At 38.4% G+C, this 20,640-nt stretch overlaps 2 protein-coding genes across 5 annotated transcripts in view; one reads left to right on the top strand and one right to left on the bottom strand.

The window, feature by feature from the left end:
* The window catches only part of CENPP (centromere protein P), a 154,376-nt gene that overhangs the window by 64,812 nt on the left and 68,924 nt on the right, over positions 1–20,640 (top strand). The window lies entirely within an intron of this gene.
* On the bottom strand, positions 1,196–20,600 carry ASPN (asporin). Of its 2 annotated transcripts, none has more exons than XM_082211983.1 (8): positions 20,242–20,600; positions 16,100–16,388; positions 15,208–15,320; positions 12,311–12,524; positions 9,846–9,956; positions 6,000–6,093; positions 3,920–4,058; positions 1,196–2,610 (listed from the first exon to the last, which is right to left on the bottom strand). In XM_082211983.1, the coding sequence occupies exons 2-8, from the start codon at positions 16,365–16,367 to the stop codon at positions 2,413–2,415; spliced, it is 1,137 nt and encodes a 378-aa protein (XP_082068109.1). In that variant the 5' UTR covers positions 16,368–16,388; positions 20,242–20,600; the 3' UTR covers positions 1,196–2,412. The 2 variants fall into 2 exon arrangements, with proteins under 2 accessions (XP_082068109.1, XP_082068108.1); XM_082211982.1 differs by having other exon boundaries at positions 16,100–16,386; positions 20,232–20,599.

Below are 20,640 nucleotides of genomic sequence, written 5' to 3'. Positions count from 1 at the left end.
TCGTCTTCACATGTACTGCTAGTAAACCAGGTGTCCCCCACCCTATATTTGTGCATCTTATTCTTCCTGCCTAAGTGCAGAACCGTACATTTGTCCCTATTGAAATTCTGTTTCTCCAATCTGTTAAGATCATTTTGAATTCTGGTTCTGTCTTCTGTGGCATTAGCTACCCTTCCCAGTTTGGTGTCATTGGCAAATTTGATGAGCATCCCCTCAATTCCTTCTTCCAAGTCATTTATAAAGACGCTGACCAACAATGGGCCCAGGACAGAATCCTGCGGCACCCCACTTGTCTCTTTTTTCCAGGATGGTGAGGAATCATTAATGAGTACTCTTGGGTTCAGTCAGTCAAGCTACAAATCCACCTAACAGTTACCTCGTTCAACCCACATTTTGCCACTTTCCTTACAAGGATATCATGGGGGACTTACTGAAATCAAGATACACTTTGTCCACAGCATTTCTGTGATCCACCAAGTTTGTAATTCCATTTAAAAAAAAAAAGAAATCAGATTTGTTTGGCATGACTTATTTTTGAGAAACCCATGCTGGGTCTTAGTAATCACAGCATCATCTTCTAGATGCTCACAGATCAACTGTTGAATTTTCTGTTCAAGGACCTTCTCTGGTATCCATGTCAAGCTCACTGGTTAGTTGTATACCTGGGTCTTCTCCCCCCCCCCTTTGAAGATGAGGACAACATTTGCCCACCTCCAGTCTGTAGGGACCTCACCTGTTCTCCTTGTCAATGAGACTGATAGGAAGGGCCATATATTTAAATTATTGTAAAGGGAGTAACAACACCATGAGTGCAAGGAGGCAAACCACACACAGGATTTGCTACATAAAGTGAAGGAGGTACACAGAAAGGAAAGTTTTCCCCCACATGTCCCACAGCAGCATATCATAAAAATTGCTCTTGGAAGAAATATTGGTGATAGGCCAAAAGCCTAGATATAAGTATTAATATGAATGAATTGTACAATAGATTTAAGTTAATCAAGGCTATTGATTTCAGTGGCTTTATTCTAACTTAGTTGGATACAGTCTACAGTAAATAAATAAGATTATGAGAAATCAGTAAAATTTCAAAATCTAATATAGGAATCTTAGACATTCATACTAGAAATTAACTCGTACTGAAATCTATTGGACAGGCTTTTGGATAAAACATGCCAAGAATCAGGCTGCAAAGTTTACAATAAGTAGTATATTTTTAATATTACTATTTTACTTAAACTGAATAGGAAACAGCATGACAACATTAAAGGTTTCAATCTAGCATTTTAATGGACACCATTTAGAATTTTTAAATTCTCAACTTCCTGTTTATATGAACAGCACATTAAATCTATAGTCAAGATAGCCACTTTTATACAGTCCCATCATTAGTTATTCAATCATGATCAAACACATTTTGCATTATATGGATTCAGCAAAGTTACAGTACTCAAGATGTAATATGGAATACAAGGTCAGCATACGATGACAGTGATCCAGTGGCTGTGGTGTACACACACAGCTCTGTGCACACAGGGGCTACTCCTTTTTCCTCTGTAAACTAAGTTTGGTATGCTACACATGTTTGGAATTCCTGTCCATTCATTTAAAAAAATCCCTTTGCAACAGTGTACTAGGCCCCTATGACTGCAGGTCTTTTAACTGTGTCCCAAACTGCCAGCTTGAGTAATTATTTTTACAGTATATAACAATGGTGTATTTGTACTGGCCTGCAGAGAATTTTATCATTCCTTTAAAAAGAAAAAAGAAAAAAAGTTATAGGATTTCTATATTGTTAATATTTAGCATACATACACCTTTGTTACCAACAGAATATATAGTTTTCAGGAGAAACTACATGAATAAATACTAAAGGCTTTGAGGCTTGTAAGTGTATGGTATCAATCTTGCCTTTCAGCTTACTACAAAGATATACATATTATCTAACCTGACCTGATGTATTTTACCAACAAATTAATACTACAGTACCTTTTAAAATTTCTTCTTAGCCAGTTTAGTTTACTTTTGTTAACTTAAAAGTTCACAATTTCCCCTTGAAATCTGATAAATACCTTTACAGGATAAGTTTGCAATACAGAAAAAAATATAGGTTAATCAAAATAATGTTTCAAAATTTTGCATTATTTTCTGCTAAGAAAAAAATAGTTTATAAACATAGCTTAGACAACAATGATAGGAAACACCTAATGATAAGTTTCCAGTTTAGGGTTCAGGAGGCCTTTTATTCTGGAAAATATGTAAATTTAACATAAGATTAGAATTTTATGGGATATTACATTAGTATTTTATAAAGCAATTGGACAGTATAAAGTTGTCCATCTTCAACAGATTTCAAGTATTATATTGCTGGTTTTAACATTGCAATTTGAATGACGTTTTGGATATACACCTTTATTTTCCATAATTTCCAATCTGCACACTGTTTCTATTTAATATGCAGCGAAATGTTCCAGGCTGGATATCCCAGTATTTAACAGGATTGTTGAATAAACTTATGCCACTATATAACGTCTTCTTCAGCCTTCCTCCTGTTGGGCAAAAATCATTCACTCCCACTTTTGAAATACTGTTAGAATGAAGAAAGACAACCTGTAAGAGGACAGAAAGAAAAAATAAATATTTGACGTATCCCATGACTACATTAAATTGCATGTGAAGATTTGAAATATATGCTAATCCTAGGTAAAAGTGTATAGATTGCAGCCTTAGATATTTGCATCTAAAATTCAAAGGGGAAAGTGAGGTATATATTGATTTATAGAAAAATACAGTGGTGCCTCGCAAGACGAATGCTTCGCAAGACGAAAAACCTACTAGACGAAAGGGTTTTCCGTTTTTCGATGCGCTTCGCAAGACGAATTTCCCTATGGGCTTGCTTTGCAAAACGAAAAAGTCTTGCGAGTCTTGCGATATTTTTTGCTCCCCCCCCTTTTTCTAAGCTGCTAAGCCGCTAAATAGCCTTTTAGCCGCTAAGCCGCTAAGCCTTTAATAGCCGCTAAACCGCTAATAGTGCTAAGCCGCTAATAGCCGTGCTTCGCAAGACGAAAAAACCGCTAGACGAAGAGACTCGCGGAACGGATTAATTTCATCTTGCGAGGCACCCCTGTATTCAATATACTTTTAATGTTTAATTTTTGATACTTCTTAGATATGCTTTTTGAGGACAAAAGGTAAAAATTGGGGGAAATTAGGTTGCCAGAGTCACTATGATAATGAAAACACAAGTCCAGATGTATCAGTGGTGATAGTTTTGGAATTAAATGGGGGCGGATATGCCAGTTTGAGATGGGGAAAATGGAAGAGTTTGTAAACTTCCGTTCCTGATCATGTATCCATGTCAGGCAGTCAGGTAGTATTGCATTTACACTGGGACTTAACTCTTAGCTTTTGGTAATTGCTGCACATGAGTGCACACTTACATTAAACCCATGTCTTGACCGGTTTTTAAAATAAAAAAACCATAAAATATACTTGGCTGGATCCAGATACCTGTACACAGCTGGGGATAGGTGGAAAGTGAAGTTCTCACCCTTCTCCCTGCCAGCCCCTAGAGCCCCCTGAAAATGACATCCCCCCAAGAGTCAGAAGACCCTGCTAAGTGGGGGGTGAAGGGAGAGTGAAATTTGGGCATAGGCTCCTTTTTTGTGTAGAGCAGAAAGTTCTGCACTCTAGTCCACTCCTCTAAAGGTCCCATGCCACATGGGAAGTATTTTCTGGGAACTCTGAAGACTGGTGGTAGCAAGGAAGTTAGGTTTTCCTGCCCCCATCTGTGGGCTAAAAACTGAATCCAACACATTTTTTAAAAAACGTTTATTGTATAGATTGACAATACACTGAATAAGTAGCACAAAAATGTCAAGAGGATAAGATTTTAAAAGTCTGCTGCATTGTGTATTACCTGCAGATACTTCAGATCTGGAAAACCAGAAGGCACTTTTTTTAGTTTATTCTTCTCTAGATGGATTTCTCGTATATTTGGCATATTAGCAAAACTGCCATTTTCCACATCTTTGATTCTGTTGTTTCCTAGCCCCAACCTAAAGATAAATGTTAAAATAGAGTACCTGAGACAATATGGTTTAAGATAACACTAAGAAACCATTTAACATACTGTATAGAGAAATGTTTAAGATAACACTAAGAAACCATTTAACATACTGTATAGAGAAATGATAGCAGTTCGAAAGCACCCCCGGGTGCAAGTAGATAAATAGGGACCGCTTACAAGCGGGAAGGTAAACGGCGTTTCCGTGTGCGGCTCTGGTTCGCCAGAGCAGCGATGTCACGCTGGCCACGTGACCCGGAAGTGTCTTCGGACAGCGCTGGCCCCCGGCCTCTTGAGTGAGATGGGCGCACAACCCTAGAGTCTGGCAAGACTGGCCCGTACGGGCAGGGGTACCTTTACCTTTACCTTTTATAGAGAAATGAACATATAGAAACAGTGGTTAAGAAGTCTTGGCTTACTAGCCAAACCCATAATTTGGTTGCCAGTGACCTACCCTTCCCACGATCCTGTGCAGTGTACAGAGAATTTAGAGAAAAGTGGGGCACTTGCTATTGTACTCAAGTCTTCCAGAAAGAATAAGTGGTACCTTGATGCTAATACCTCCAGCAAAGAGAAACCCAATGAGAAAGTATACAAAAGTATGTTTCAGAACATTGTAGTGGACACTGACCATTCTCAGTTTTCATCATTAGTCTTTATTCTGTTAAGAGTCTATACTTAGCATCTGATTCAGATCTCATATTCAGTTGAAGCAAGAGCTAATTACAGAGGTAGAATTATATATAGGCTGTCTAATCTGATGCCTATAACAGAAGGAGTTCTAATAATTAATCATTCTGATAAATCAAGACATCCAGTTTTTTGAAAGGTCAGTGGGTTTTTCTAAGGCTTCTTCCACCCCCTCCCTCTCTATAGCAACTCTGCCTTCCTTATGCTGCTCCCTGGACAAACAAACAATGTCTTATTTTCAGCCAGCTGCTCTCTCTTTTGCAACAATGCTCATCTGGAAGTAATCCAAATCTCCAGCTGACTTCATGTGCAACCTAAACTGGCAATTCTGTTTGAGATCGAAAGGCTTGGTTATGTACACAGGTTTCTTGACTTCTTTCTTTCAAACAACAGTCTCTGTACTCTGTGAACGTACTGTATAGCCCTCTGAACTGTAGCCATTGTCCTGAGTTTTCCTCACACACCCTCCCCGTTATTTTATTATTTTCTCAAGATAGGTAAACCTGTCTTCCTAAAATCAGTTGCACTGGGCACTGTCTTCTGAAATTACTTGGTGAAACAAATAATGAGAACTACTATTCACTAGGTCTTTAATCTTACTTTTTTCTCTCAGTTGTACTGAAGCTGTCTTTTACTCACCATGCTTTGGCTCAAGTTCCCATTTGCTCTTCATATTTTTCAATTTAATTAAATTAAACAGCAAAACAAGTTCATGGTAAGTGCTCCCCCCCCCTTAGCAATAGCTCTTAAGGACTTTATGTGTGGTGAGTCTTACAAGATAAAGGCACTTTAGTTCAGAGACTGTAATATAATCACAATACTGTCCACATCTTAGTGAAGTAAAAAAAGCAAGGTTTAAATTAATTTGAGTGAAACAAATGGATTACACAGCCACGCTTCCTTAAGCAATGCCCATATAGAAGCTGAAATGGCTAAAGTGTTGCATGGAAATTTAAGAGTTTGCTGTGACCTGTTGCTTGGACCATGACACCAGCTTTTTGACTATGTTAAATGCCACATGAATGAACAAAAGGACTGGCCCAGTTCCTACATAACTGATCAGATGCCAGGTACACTGAATCACTTGAGAAATGTTCCACCTCGAAGTGCCCTTATTTTTTTTTAAGGAAATATTGGTTGTTTCAATCACTGCACCATTCCTCATAGTTTTAAAAATGAGAAAATCCTAAAATGTTTACATAATATCAAATGTTTGGAAAGAATTTTCCATATTAAGTGTTACCTTTGAAGGTTTTTATAACGAATAAAATCCTCGAGTTCTATTGCAGAAATTTTGTTGCCATCTACATGAAGTTCCAATAGACTGGAAGGCAATCCTATTAGGGAGAGACACACATTAAGTGTTTAAGCTGGACACAAAGAGTTTCAAGAGGAAATGTATTAATTGTGTTGAGGAAAATAGTTTGTTCTATTTCATTTGTAGGACTTCTGCCTTTAGCATTAAGATGTTATTTTTAATGCAACTGATAGAAAAAAGTCTCACTATTGTAAATAATATTGTGCAGAAATTTCTGCAATAAGTTTCTGGAATTTTTCTATGCTGTCATTCCCTTTCCTACTATTAGATAAAAGACCTAGGGCAAATTATTATTAGGGTGGTTTTTAAAAAAAATCTTGTTCAATTTATTGCTTAAGTTTTAGACTGCAAAAGTATAATCCGGGAGTAAACGTGATTGAACTGCATGGGACTTGCTTTTGAATAGGCATATATAGGCTTGTAGTGTTGAACAGCAATCCTGTGTACATTTTCCATGGACTGTTTTGGACACAGTGGGATTTACTTCTAAGTAGAAATGCATACTGTCAATTAATTAAAATAAGTGACTTAGAGAGCAATCCTAACCCCTAGATCTGCTGGCTAGAAGGGGTAAAATGGGGCAATCATACTTCTCCACATGGTGTGTGTGTGTGTGTGTGTTGTGTGTGTGTGTGTGTTTGTGTGTTTGTGTGTATGTGTAATATGCTCTGGAGGTCACATATACATCAGCAGAAAGATTTGATGGGGTAGACTCTGAAACAGAGGGTCAGAGGCAGTCTTGGAACTGCTGGGAGACGAAAATAAAAATAGGCACTCTTTCACCTCCTGACCTAACCACCATAAGCCAGCAGGGCTTTGCAAGTGTCCATCACTTCACCCAGTTAGGATTGCTGTATTTCCAATCTGAAGGTACATTAGGGTAAGAGTGACAAGCCTAAGGTTACCCAGCATGGTAAATATATCTCCCTATATGTTGATTCTTGCCTGTTGAGATCTGTTCAAACCATATCCTATTTTGAAGAATCTGGGATGCAGGAATAGGGTTTCCTTAGTCCTAGGGTTATAAAGTATGTCTATGAGTGGCTTTACATGCATACAGGCATGACACTGCAGACAGCATTGTGCACCGTGGTGCCTTATAACCACATAACCCACTTTATTCATAAGTGGCAAGGACACAACATCTAGTGTTATAGTGGACCTGCATATATTTGTGATATTTCAAATGTTACAATTTCACTATGTATCTTTTGCTAGACTTTTGAGTTTGCCCTAGTACTTCCTAAAATGGACAAAACCAGATACAGACATTGTGTGCAATTTCTCAGCAGCTGATGATTAAGTTCATTTTTTTTTCTAATAAAAATATGTGATAATCATCACCGCATGTAGGATTTTTCCAAAGGATGTAGGAGTTGCAATTTTATATTTGTCAAGGATATTATGATAGCATAGGCTATGGAAATTGTAAGCATAATAGTATCCTTGTTGTGTTCTTTTCATGCTGATCTGCAGAATAGCTGTCCAAGTTAAATCTAAGCAGCCACCCATACTTCAGAACTGTTGGCCTCTGTATTCAGGGAATAGCCAAAAGTTGTTTCTGTGGTGTGCTTTAAAATTAGAGATGGAAGGCATTTAGTACTTCTAGATTCCAAGAGCTTTCTGTTTATTATATTTAGTTATCATTTTTTGTGCAGTACCATGACCTCAAGCATGCTTCTAATTTCCATGGTGGCTTAGGAAAATATTAAATCTCCAGTGCTATTACTTCTGGCAACACTAGTATGAAAATACCAACTAATAGTTTTCTTTCCCTACTCTTTTTAGCATGCTAATATTTTTCTAGTTTATGTATTCATGTTTTTTCTGGTCATTTGTTGGTAAATTAAACAAAAATGTTTGTTCACACTTGTTTGCCTGCCAATGTTAATTTTTACTCAGAAGGGAGAATTAATGTTTTCTCATTAACATTTTCTTGCATTGTGACCCTGAGTTTAGTCAACAAAAAGTTAGGTGGGTTTAGGATCACCTAAGGCTGCAAGCCTACAGTTAGTAACTGGGAGTAAACATTGCTAAACTCAATGGGACTTACTTTGGGGTAAACATGCATAAGTTGTGCGGTTACTTGTGTTCATTCAGGAACTGGGAAGCAAAGAGGATTTCAATTCAGGCTGATTTCCTGTGTTTTATGGCATGTCATGAAAGGATGTCTTGCTTTCCCCAGGAGTTTTTATTTAGAAGGCAAATATTTCCCGAAAATGGTACAAGGAGCTAGTAGTTCTCTACCCTCACTAAGTTGTTATAACTAGTTTAGGAAATTATTTTCTGTAGAGTTCTATGAATTCCTTCAAGTTGTCATAATAATGTCAGAGAAGTTTGCCTCTTTAGTGACTACATAGTGAGTATGTATCCCTGGCTCATTACTAGATATCTCAACAGCAAAAGAGAACTCCTGGGACATCAGGACCCTGGGAAAGGTGGGAGGGTTTCTCCCTAGACCATCTCAAGAAGCGGTTGCTGAGGTTTCTTCCTTGCTTAAAGAGGAAGAGTAACATAATAAACAGACCATACTTCCTCATTGACTTCTCCTGAGAATATTGATTACTTCTTCCTGGAAGGTGGCCCAGCTCTGGGCATCATGCCTTCACCACTGTGCTAATCCTAGAGTCAGTGTACACTTCAAAAGGAGAATTCTGGCTCTTTAATAAGACTGACTGCCAGGATGGCCTTCAACAACATGTACCATTCTAAAAGAGTATTTCATTTGTCAGCTGGCTTCAAACAAGCACTGGAGCAATGTTTCAGATTGCCTGCCGGTTAGCCTTAGTTTTGCCTTAGTCTTGCCCCCAGTTCCCATAATACATTGCCCCAGGTTTTGATCCCAAGAGAACAGCTATTTGCTGTTGCTTGTCCAACAAGACAGACAAGTCCTCTGTCTAGGACTTGGATACTCTACAGCTTTACCCTCTGCCACTGTGCAGTGACACCTCTATGAACCTGAGTCATGAAAGGAGATAATGTATTATCAGTTCATCTGTATTTCCAAATGATCAGGTTTCCTAGGTAGATAGTCATTAGAGTAGCTACAGTAGTGACCCTCAGGAAACACCTACTTCTGGGATTTCTCAGAATTTTAAGGCACTTAAGAAAAAAATGTACCGTAGATTCCGGCGTATTAGGCGACTGGGCGTATTAGGTGACCCCCCAAATTGGCAGCTGCAATTTGAGGGTTCGTCTTATAAGCCCAGTTGCCCAATACACTGGGCAGCAACAGGGGGCGGGCTCAGCTCCGTGCTAGGAGAAAGCCACCCGGCATGGAGCTCAGCCTCCTGCTCGCTGCTGCTGCTTCAGAAGCAGCAACAGGGGCGCGCTCAGGGAGAAAGCTGCCCGGCACGGAGCTGAGTCTGCCGCCCGCTGCTGCTGCTTTGGAGCCGCCGCCACAGCAGCAGCGGGGGGCGGGCTCAGCTCCGTGCCACCCATACCTGGCGTATAAGGCAACCCCCGACTTTTGAGAAGATTTTCCGGGGTTCAAAAGTCGCCTTATACACCGGAATCTACGGTATATCCTTTAAATTTGTGCTTCCAAGTTTTTTGCTATCTGCCCAGGTATCTGCATATTTTGGCCATTCTATGGGTGATCCTTGGTGTGTCCATAGGCTTCTGATGTTTATTATGCATTGTAATTAAAAAGTATATCACCACCATTATTTTTAATTCAATTAGCATAATACCAAACTCAAAATTAGAAAGCAATGTACATGAGAAAATGTAAGATAAAAAACCTGATTTATATAATAAAAAAGATCATACCTTTAGGAACAGAGTTTAATTTAGCTTCTGCAATTCTTATATGATAGACTGTCACACCTTCGAAGGCCCCAGGTTCTATTCCTTCATTATCAATAGGATTTGCGCTCATCTCTGCCAAAAGAATAACAGTTGTGGCTTGTGAGGCTGTAGTTTTTAAGACACCTTTCCTTGGTTGAGGCTTTTACAGCATTAAGAAATGAAAGAATGTCTTTAAACATGTGTAGCACAATTTCCTCCATTCAGAAATATAAATGTTCTCTTCATATTCATAGGTATGGGTAGTGGCTTCCATGTGAAGGCATGACTCCCAGACAAAGTTGAACTCCAATGTTTCTTGCTTAGAAATTAAGCCATGTCACATGGCAGAAATTCTTGAAGTCGTGCATTGTTTTTAAGGAGAATACAACCAAAAACCAAAGCAATGCACATCAAAGCTTCTAAAATGTCAGGGAACACTTGCTCCTAGTTGCATACAATTCTTTCAAAAACTTCAGTCAACCTTTCATAAAGCAAATATTTATCAAAGATGGAAATAATTAATTTCCACAAGATGTGATACCGACCAACTTACATGGCTTTAAAGGATTGGCCAAATTCAAGGAGAATAAGGTTGTCATTGGCTGCTAGGCTTGATGACTATATGCTATCTTACTCCTTGGAACTTGGAATAGACATGTAAGTCTGTTCACTAATTCTGTTGTTGGTGAAGTTCATTATGATGAGTTATGCAGCGCAACCTAGTGTTGGGGCAGAAAAGTGTCCAATAGAAATGAACCTCACTCTCAGGATTCAGTTTACTTTTCCTCCTAATTCGAGTAGTCAATGTCCTTTATACTCCCTGCTGTCTCTCCTCAAGATCATGACATATGCTATCTTACTCTTTGAAACTTCTGCATAGGCATGTAAATTTGCACCTTCAGTCTGCTTTTGTAGCCTTAAGCTGCAATCCTCTTAGGCAGTAGCATGCATCTGAATACCAGTTGTTTGCCCTTACACATGCTTGTGGATTTCCCATAGGCATCTGGTTGCCCACTGTAGGAAACAGGATGCTGGTCTAAATAGTACTTGTCTGTGGATCCAGCAGGGTTCTCCTTATGTTTTTAATTGTCCATGTCACACAGACCAGTGTGAGAGTTTATTTTAAGCCAGGGCCCTCCAAAGCAGCATAATCTATTTTCAAAGCTATGGTTCAGTTCCAGTGTGGCATAATGGTTAGAGTGCTGGACTAGGACCTGGGAGGAGCAGGGTTTGAATCCTCACTCAGCCATTAAGTTCACTGGGTGACCTTGAGCCAGTCACCATCTCTTAGCCCAACTTACCTCAAAGGGTTGTTGTGAGGATGAAATGGGGCAGGGAGGAGAACCATGTACACATTATTGAGATCCTTGGAAGATAAAAGTGGTATATAAATGTAATAAATAAAATAATGTTTGATTATGTACAGTGTGCCTCCCATCATGGAGTAAACAGAACCTATCTCCATATGACTGTGCTAAGGAAGGGCACTTTCCTGGATTTAATTTTTTTTAAGGGATGGAGGAGATAGGGTGCCAGGGTGAAATCCACACTTTTTATTTTAGCTGACAAACCTTTCCTCAAACATTCTTACAAGAAAACAATGCAATATATCAGTTCCTCAGTTTGTTCTATTGGGAAATGGCAGAATCTTCCACAGTGAGGGTGGAATGCAGTTGTACTATCCCCTTACATTCAGTTTGTCGTATTTCTAAAATGTTTAAGTAACCTGGCAAGACACTTTTCTTGACCTTACTTGCCCAAAGTGAATCACCCCTCTAAAACATCTTATTTAAAGAATAAAAACAAACTAGTCATCTGAAACTTAGGAGCACCCACACTTAGGAATATGATCTCAGTATTTGTCATCCTGGTGCAGATGAGAGTTTGACCACTTAGGCATGTAACACAGAGCAGGAGAGCATAGTTGGAAAAACTCAACCAGCTGGGACAAAGTCTAATACACACAAATGCACACAGTTTGCTCAGATGGGGTAGGGATGTATGAGAGAACCATGCAGTAACTTGGGCTGCCTGCCTTGTTTCTGTGTGAACTGTAGCCAGACAAGAAATCATTCCCACACAATTCACTCCCATGTGCAGGTGATGGTTTGTTTTTTTCTCTGCCCTATAAAGCAACCATTCTGTTTGCATTTGCTGGGTAGAGTAGAAAATAACAGGCAGCCAAAAAGGAATCTGAATTCTACCTACAAAGCTTGGGCTAAGAAAAAATAATCTACTATTGGGAACCATTTGTTCAGCAGAAACCCCATGGCTGCATTTGGATGCAGACAGCTCTGTCTCAGCTCTGTTTCTGAGCCTTCCTTTCATCTAGGGCTCATTTAATCCCTGATTTCTATCACATTGTTGATGAATGAAATAATACTGTACTGTAGTTTGCTTCCCCCCTGGTGTTATGCAACAGCTTGATTTATAAAAAACACACTTACCTAACACATGTAAAGCCTTCATTCCTTTAAATGCTTCTTTGTGTATCTTTTTCACTTTATTATCATGAATTCTTATCTCAGCTAAACTCTTTGGCAGATTTGCTGGAATCTCAGTTAAGTGATTATGGGACAAGTAGAGGCGCCGCAACTTTTTTGTTGATTGAAAGGCTTTGGGGTGGATCTTGGTTATTTTGTTGTTGTTCAGTGCAAGTGCCTAGGCAAAATGTGAAAAGGTGAAGTTAGAATATTTATTTTATTTTACGTCTCACATTCAGAAGATGTCATATTTTTTAAAACTGCATATATGTATTTTGCACATTTGAATTCAAAAACACCATCTACGCGTCAGAAAGCTCCAAAATGAAACGTGTGTGTGTGTGTGTGTGTTTAGATTTGAAGAAGTAACAAGTAACAAGAGGGAGTGAAATCAGTCAGGACTTAAGAATGGGAAATAAGAATTAACATTTAGTTTCACTTAGATGTACTGTCAAGACGTAAGCTGTATCCCAACTGTGTGTGATTGTGACAGAAGTCTTATTCCATGGATAGCTTTAGAGCTGAATTTTGCAAGATATTTTGGAACGGTCCCACAACTGGTGATGCTGCTTAGTAAAATTATGCAGGGCAGTGCTTTCCCAGAATCCTGGTTATGGTTATGGTCCATATTGATTGTGGTACTTAAGATGGGAAAGGATCCAGTGTCTCTGGATCTGTACCACCCAACAGCCCTCCTGAACTATGACACCACAGTGTCTATCTCACTGTGTAGCTCTTACCAATTAGCTGGCAGATCCTGTAATTAGAACACTGAATGCTATACACCACAGTGTATAGTTAAATGCCATGTAGCTCTGTTGTCGCTTGGTGTTTATAAAATATTTGACAGGGTGGAATGGCAATTCATTTGCCACCAAAGCAAATTCTATATCAAACTTCATGCACATCATGTCCTTGCTCTACTCCCAGTGTTACTCTCCCTCTCAAACGCAAGTTTGCGTGAACGGCTTAGTCTCATTCAAAGCAGGGGGACCAAATATGGTGTCTACTGTCCCCCTTCCTTTTTTGCAGTGGTGATAGAAAAATCACAACTTCTAAGTAAATTCCAGCAGAACTGGACATTAACTAACCTGAATCAGAACTTTGTGAATGCTCTCCCCCTTGAGCATCAGGTAAGACTTTAGAACATCACGTGGCTGAAACTTCAGTCAGGTGACCTAAGGTACCTTGGCATGACTATTCCCAAGAACTTGAGGCAGCTGAGGAAGAGGAACTTTGACCCTTTTCCTAGAGAATTGAAGGCTGAAATCGGTGCTTAGGGACAGACCTCTCTTGGTCTGGCAGAATTGCCACCCTAAAAATGTGTTTTTCCCCCATTTAGTTTCCTGATTCCAGTACCAATCTTAGACATTTGAAACAATAATCACAATTGCAAGAGGGCTTTGTAAAACATGTCCATCGCTGACATGTGTCTAGCATTTGCTCAATAAGGAATATAGCCCTTAGGCTGGAAAAAGTTTCCCAGTTCTGTTCAGTGAGATTTCAAAAAACATGTGTGCTAGTTTGATTTAAACAGAAGGCTGTATGTTGGCTAGGCACAATATTTTGCTACTGGTTGTCAGTAAACAACAGAGTTTTACATTAAGCTATGAAATGTTTATTTGTCTTAAAAGACTGTAGTCAATTTATTTATAATTCAAGTGCTAGGCTAAACAAAATGTATTTCTTATATGGCCAAGAACTTTCTGTTAGTTAGGCGTTCAACTGGCCATTCAGCTGGAATCCAAGACGCGGGAAAGTTTATACAAAAAATGTATGAGATTTTCTTTACTTCGGCATATGAAGACATCTGCACTCTGACATAAGGGGAGGAATTCAGCATGAGCTACAGCAGTCTTTCCGTCAGAGCAACAACTTCAGCTTGCCAGGCAGAACGATCCCCTCTCTCCTTCCCCTTTGTTCTGGGGGTTCTCCTGACACACACACACACACACACACACACACACACACACCCTGAGCCAATTTAAGGGGCACATAGTGGGAGAAGAGAGCATAAGCCCCATTGCACTAGTGAAAGTCCTTGCACAGGCTTCTACGGCAGGACTCATTAGGGGTGAATTCAGCCCAAGATCTGTCAGTTAATGGTGAACTGAAGGTTGTCTGTACAGTGGTACCTCGCAAGACAAAAAACGCGCAAGACGAAAGAGTTTTCCGTTTTTTTAGTCGTTCCGCAAGACGAATTTCCCTATGGGCTTGCTTCGCAAGACGAAACGTCTTGCGAGTTCTTGCAAGTTTGTTTCCTTTTTCTTAAAGCCGCTAAGCCGTTAATAGCCGCTAAGCTGTTAATAGCCGTGCTTCGCAAGACGAAAAAACCGCAAGACGAAGAGACTCGCGGAACGGATTAATTTCATCTTGCGAGGCACCACTGTAGTTTAGGTAAACAATAAACCAGGAATATTGATCAACTTTGTGTATGGAAAGTGTTTTTTTCTGTGCTTTAGATAACAAATACAGTGGTACCTCGGGTTACAGACGCTTCAGGTTACATACGCTTCAGGTTACAGACTCTGCTAACCCAGAAATAGCACTTTGCTTCAGGATGAGAAGAGAAATTGCGTGGCGGCGGCGGCGCAGCAGCAGGAGGCCCCATTAGCTAAAGTGGTGCTTCAGGTTAAGAACAGTTTCAGGTTAAGAATGGACCTCCAGAACGAATTAAGTTCTTAGCCAGAGGTACCACTGTAACTGACTTTTCCCATAAGTGTTATTGATCTTTTCTCACATTGCTTTCCATACATTTTATGTTAATGGCTGTCAGGGTAGAAAACATCAACTTGACATAAGATAGATTGCCATAGTCCTTGATAGAGACAAATACTGGGAATGCTAGAAAGCAGACTTACATGTAGCGATGTGAGTCCTTTAAGATCATTCTCCTTGACCTCTTTTATTTTGTTATTTTGAAGGTCTATCATGCGAGTATCAAAGGGAATATTCTTTGGTATTGAGGTCAAACCTATTAATTAGAAATAAAAAATAAATATTCATCTACAAACAAAAGATCCTTTAATCTCCATTTGTTTGTATTATGCTGAAATGTTTGTTTCAGTTTTGCAATAATTTAAAATGTTTTGTAACCATTAATTCCAACTTTTGGGTATAGCCAATGTTACTCATAGTAGACCCATTGATATTGCTGGGTCTACTCTAAATATGAATTGGTTGGCTATCACCCCTTCCAACTATCAATAAAATCTAATGCTGATTGTGCCCCCTTCTCCTTTGTTTGAGTAACAGATGAAGCTATATTTAGAAACCTGGAATCAGGTTTCAGTTTATCAGAGAGTTCAACATGGGCAAGGTAGCATCCAATAAATTGAACAGATGAGATTTTACTTAACTCTTACAAAAAGGCTGCTCTGGTGGCATGGTTATGCTTTTTTTAAATGACTTTATATCTAATTAGGCATAAGATTAATCTAAAGCTATGCTAGAGATACACAAGAAAGTAACAGATAGCAAAGCAGTTCTTTCCCTAGGCTTGTGTTTATTTTTGAGGTGTCCAAATAACCCTAATACCTTGGTGATGGCAGCTGTTGAAATAATTCTGGTTAACATATTAATTTACTGAATAGACTTTTATTGAACTCTATTTCTGGGAAATACTCTTAGAGTTCATAGGCTCTAGAGAAAAAACTATTACCACCTCCAGATTGTGCCATTTCAAAAAAGTGTGTGGGTATTACAAATAAACAACATAGATCCAATGAAAATAAAGCACAGATTTATTCTTACCCAAATCTGAACAGTGTACAACTCTCAAGTAGCATTGACATCCAAAGGGACATACAGGAAATAAATCAAAGGGTATTATGGGTGCCCTAGTTGGAAAAAGAGAATTGTCATCATCTCTGTCATCGTCATCTTTGTCGTCATCGTCGTCGTCGTCATCAAGGTCTTCCATATCCATGAGCATCATGTTCTTGAAGGTGAAGTATGAAGGGCTTATAAAAGGCTTAGCAGAGCACAAAGCCAAGAGGAGGAGAAGCACATATTCTCTCATATCTTCAGAGAACACACTCCTAGTAAAAAATACAAGCTAGTTTGTAATTTGTTTATGCATTTCCTTTCTTTGTATGCTGTTGTCTGGAACTTCTTCTTAGAAGTTTGTACTTCCAATATGAAGTGTTTCACTGTTGCAGCCCATAAAAATGAATTTTCCCAGGATGTAAGTATTCTTTAATGGGGCCCATTTAGATGCTTTGATGAACTCATGGCCTCATAGCCTGGGTTTGAAAAGAAATACTACAAAGACTTTGAGTTTGCCCTAATGGCTTTAGAGAGTTTGAGCCAATGTGCACATAAAGTGGCTCAGATTTCATTCCTAGTTCTCAGGAACAACTCCTTGGACAGGGGGTAGTGACTGTATTGTGTTGCATTATTTGCACCTTAATATCCAATGTACCAACATGCCACACTTTGGTTTAGCAAGAACAAACAAGTGTTCAGTTATCCAGAACAAAAACTGAAGCCACTTTGCTCCTCCCTGGTCCTGCAGCTATCATTCTATCTAGGGCTATACATTACAGACAAACCCAGGTTTGTGGCTTGTCTTGCTACAACCAATGTTTGTTCTTATTTATTGCTTATGGCTTGTTTGTGGTAGGCAAATAGTGAGCTGGGTTATGGCTTACCTCAGGGTAGCCATGACTTAGCTCCAGATAGCACAGCACCAGCATGACTGTGGCAGGAGCAACACAGCTGCATTTTTAACCCTGGGTTGCTCATACTTGTGTGCTATAGATTGTCTTAATATTACATGAGAACAAGGCCAATATGACACTGTGAGGTGTAGAATTATTTGAGATTTGCAGCCAGTTATATAGTGCATGAAGATTAAAACTAGTGTATTGTTACTTGGCAGTACTGTATTAAATTGTCTGAAGAAGTCCAGGGCTCTTGCTGAATCAGTGAAGTGAAATCAACAAGGGAAGGGAACTTTATGAGCTACCGAAACTCTCATACTTCTCCATGAACTGCTTCCACTTGCCCCTCTGAGGGTGTGTACACAATTACACTCTCATTCTTTGGAATTTTGGAATTAACTCATTCAAGGAAATGACTATCTTATTGTTCCATATTCATAGCACTTGTAGCAACAAAGAATCTTGTGGCTTTTTAAAGGCTTTTTAAATTGCAACCTTCATTCCCAAAGTTTATTTTGTTGGATACAACTTTATTAAGAGATTTTTATAATGAATCCGTGAATACATTTCTCATCCCTCCCTCTCTGAAGGAACTATTCTGTTCCATTCTATATACTTAGGCACCCTCACAGCAAAACAGAGCAGCTTTCAATAATGTTTAAAATAAATCTGTTGGCCTGTATGACTTTCTTCTTACTGTGTGGTTCATAGATGCACAGATAAGAAGTGCAAGCAATTAAATAAACAGACTATGTGCTTTCATTACTGTGGCCAGATTGTCTGAAAAGGTCCCCATACTTGAGGATGCACAAAGTTTTAACCAGAAAACATTCAGCACCTGATGCTGGGGGCAGGGACAGCAGCACTGCTACTTTATTATATGGAGTTCCCTCCATATGTATGCTGTGTGAAGGAAACTTCTGTCCATACCTGAAATTAAGGAAATCTCTCCTTCCTTGCTAATAAAACTCTGTGGCCTCTCTTACTATTGTTCAGTTTTCTCCTCAAGGCAATAATTTCTTCCCATTTCTCTTAGAGTAATTTCACGTATAATGAAGATGCAAACTCAGCTCTGCCACTGAGTGCACACTCAACAAGAAGCTATAGCCAGACACAATTCCCAATGAGTAAATCAGCATTTACCTTTTTAGGTGTATACTTAAAATATATAAAAATGTATTATGGTCTAAATGCTAAATGTGCATTATAATATGTATTCTGGCCCTAGCAGTATGATAAACTCCAAACACAAATCTTGAATGGCTGGTGGAAATGCATTCCTTTGAACCAAGTGATTGGTGAGTGAAATAACACTGAAACCTAACTACTTTCTCAACATCTGTAATAGGAAAAAATACCCTGACCTCAGAGCTTTTGCATGCTATTAAACTGTGCTGTTGACATACTGTCTTAACAGTAGGAAAAGTCCTAACTAAGCCCCTGGTCTTATGGGGAAAACTTCCTAAGTATTTTATTTTGGCACAGGAAATCATTATTTTAGAGAAGGTAGGGAAACATTGTTTCATGCTGCCAATTTGGCCAGAAGTATGTTGTAACTTTAATAATTAACTTTACATCAGAAAGTTGAGTTAGATTGATTTGAGACATTGGGGATATGTACTTCAAGTATATATGAAACATAGAAGAAGTTGGAATATGTTTTCTGTCTGACTTTTGCCAAATAATACTCACTCTTGATTTGCTCTTGCTTTAACAATGTATGCATGCAGTTAAAAACTAAAGCTACAGGTTTATATGTACAAAGAAAAACCACAAAGGCAAATTAACTTTTATATGTGGAAAATCTGAGAAACTGAGAGCACAATTCTATGCTAAGAAGTAGATGTGGAACTTGTTTGTAGGCAAGTGCTGATAGGATTGCAGCCTAAGTGACTTTCACAAGATAGCAGCCTTACTATCAAGTCAATACCCTAAACTTTCTGATATGTTTCTTTCTGCATAAATGGCAGGGTACCACACCAAGTATTAATATTTATAAATAAAATTACTCAATAGATCAGGATTAGAATACAGGTGCTTTTTCCACATTAATACTTGGTGCAGCAGTCAGTGCTCTTCCTTATATAGTATTTTTAAAATGCTGCCTGTCAGGATATTAGTAGGTAACTCATGTGCAATTATGCACAATTTAAGGTGCAGTCAAAATAATAAAAAGTACTAGGATGGAAAGCATCTCAATTATATTAAAATAACCAATTATAGAACAGAGTGTAAAAATAATTATTGGGTTGTATGCAAACCTACAGTGTACACCATTTAGTTGTCTAGTGGCAAAATGTCAGTTGCATAATATTATAATATTTGGTACTTGTTTTCATGACAAAGCTGACACTGGAGTGTATTCTAAATGGCTAAAAGGCAGATTTTAAAAGTGCTAAAAATTTCCATTGTCTAGAGCAGGGTGCCCACACAACCTTGTCTCTAAATAATGTAAATCAGAAGCAAGAAAATGTTGGTTTTTTGTGAAGAGCCATGGGAAATTCTTGTGTTCGCTAGTAACCCCCAGTCATTGCTCTGCACAAAAACAGAAACCATAGAAGGAAAAGAGGAATCCTGAGCAGTGAGTTAGTTATAAACTTAGCATCTACTAACCTTTCATACATTCTCCCAGAGAAATTGATTCATTTTAAGCTCTTTTGTGTTTATAATATCTACAGCATAAAGGTGAAACATTGCAGAAATGTTTACTGTATAATATTGGAAGTCAAACATTTTTTAAATGCAGAGACTTGCTATGTCTTGGAGGGGAATTAAATATGTTCATCTGTTCAAAACATCAAAGAAGAGGCACTTTATACTGCTTCCATGTTTTTGTAAACAATTATTTGGCAGTGAGTTTCTTCCAGTTTGTTTTGCTTTTTTGGTAAATATCAGATTCTGAATGCCTGGAAACATTGCTAATTTTTTAAAAAAAAAATCATTAAATGTCTATAAAACTGTATAGGATGCTATTTTTTCTCTCCTAGATAAATATAACTATGCTATGGTAGACCAGTTCAAAAGGTACAGGTTTCCTGTTTTCCTTTCTTCATACAGTTCACAATATAAAAGCATTTCTACTACTGTGTACAATCATCTAATATATCCTTTAAAATACTGAATAGTAGTCAATTAGCTTACATTAGTAATGATAAAAGCACACTGTTAAGTTACAATGAGAAAAGTTTTTTTTAAAAAAACAACCAAAAACTAAAACATACCTTTCTGATTTGTCAAGTTCTTCTAAAGATAAAAATCCACCTGAGAAGTTTATATCCAGTTCCTTACTATATAGAACTCAGATTCAAGCCTGTAAAATGAACAATAAATAATAAAAGGGTAAAAAAAAATCACTTTAAAGTTCCCGTTCCTTCTGGCACTCTGGGTGATACTTGAATAAACTGCTTCTGTAGATTAGTCTATCTGAGCACTGAAGAATGATGTTAAGAAAACTTGTTACTACTCATGTGTTTTTCATCACTGCTTGTATCACAGCCAAAACTTCTAGCTTAATTCTAGACGTCTAAGCAGAAGATGTGGTTAAATTTGAAGCTTAATAATGCATGGCACAAAGCCAGTGCAAGCCCCATATGGTTCATTCAAGTCCATTTCTGATGTGCAAGTACACAC

The sequence above is a fragment of the Podarcis vaucheri genome (genome assembly GCF_965113315.1).
Source record: "Podarcis vaucheri genome assembly, chromosome: 2".
Lineage (NCBI taxonomy): Eukaryota > Metazoa > Chordata > Lepidosauria > Squamata > Lacertidae > Podarcis > Podarcis vaucheri.
The sequence above is the reverse complement of the archived record's forward strand: the minus strand, read 5'-3'. Positions and strand labels throughout refer to the sequence as shown.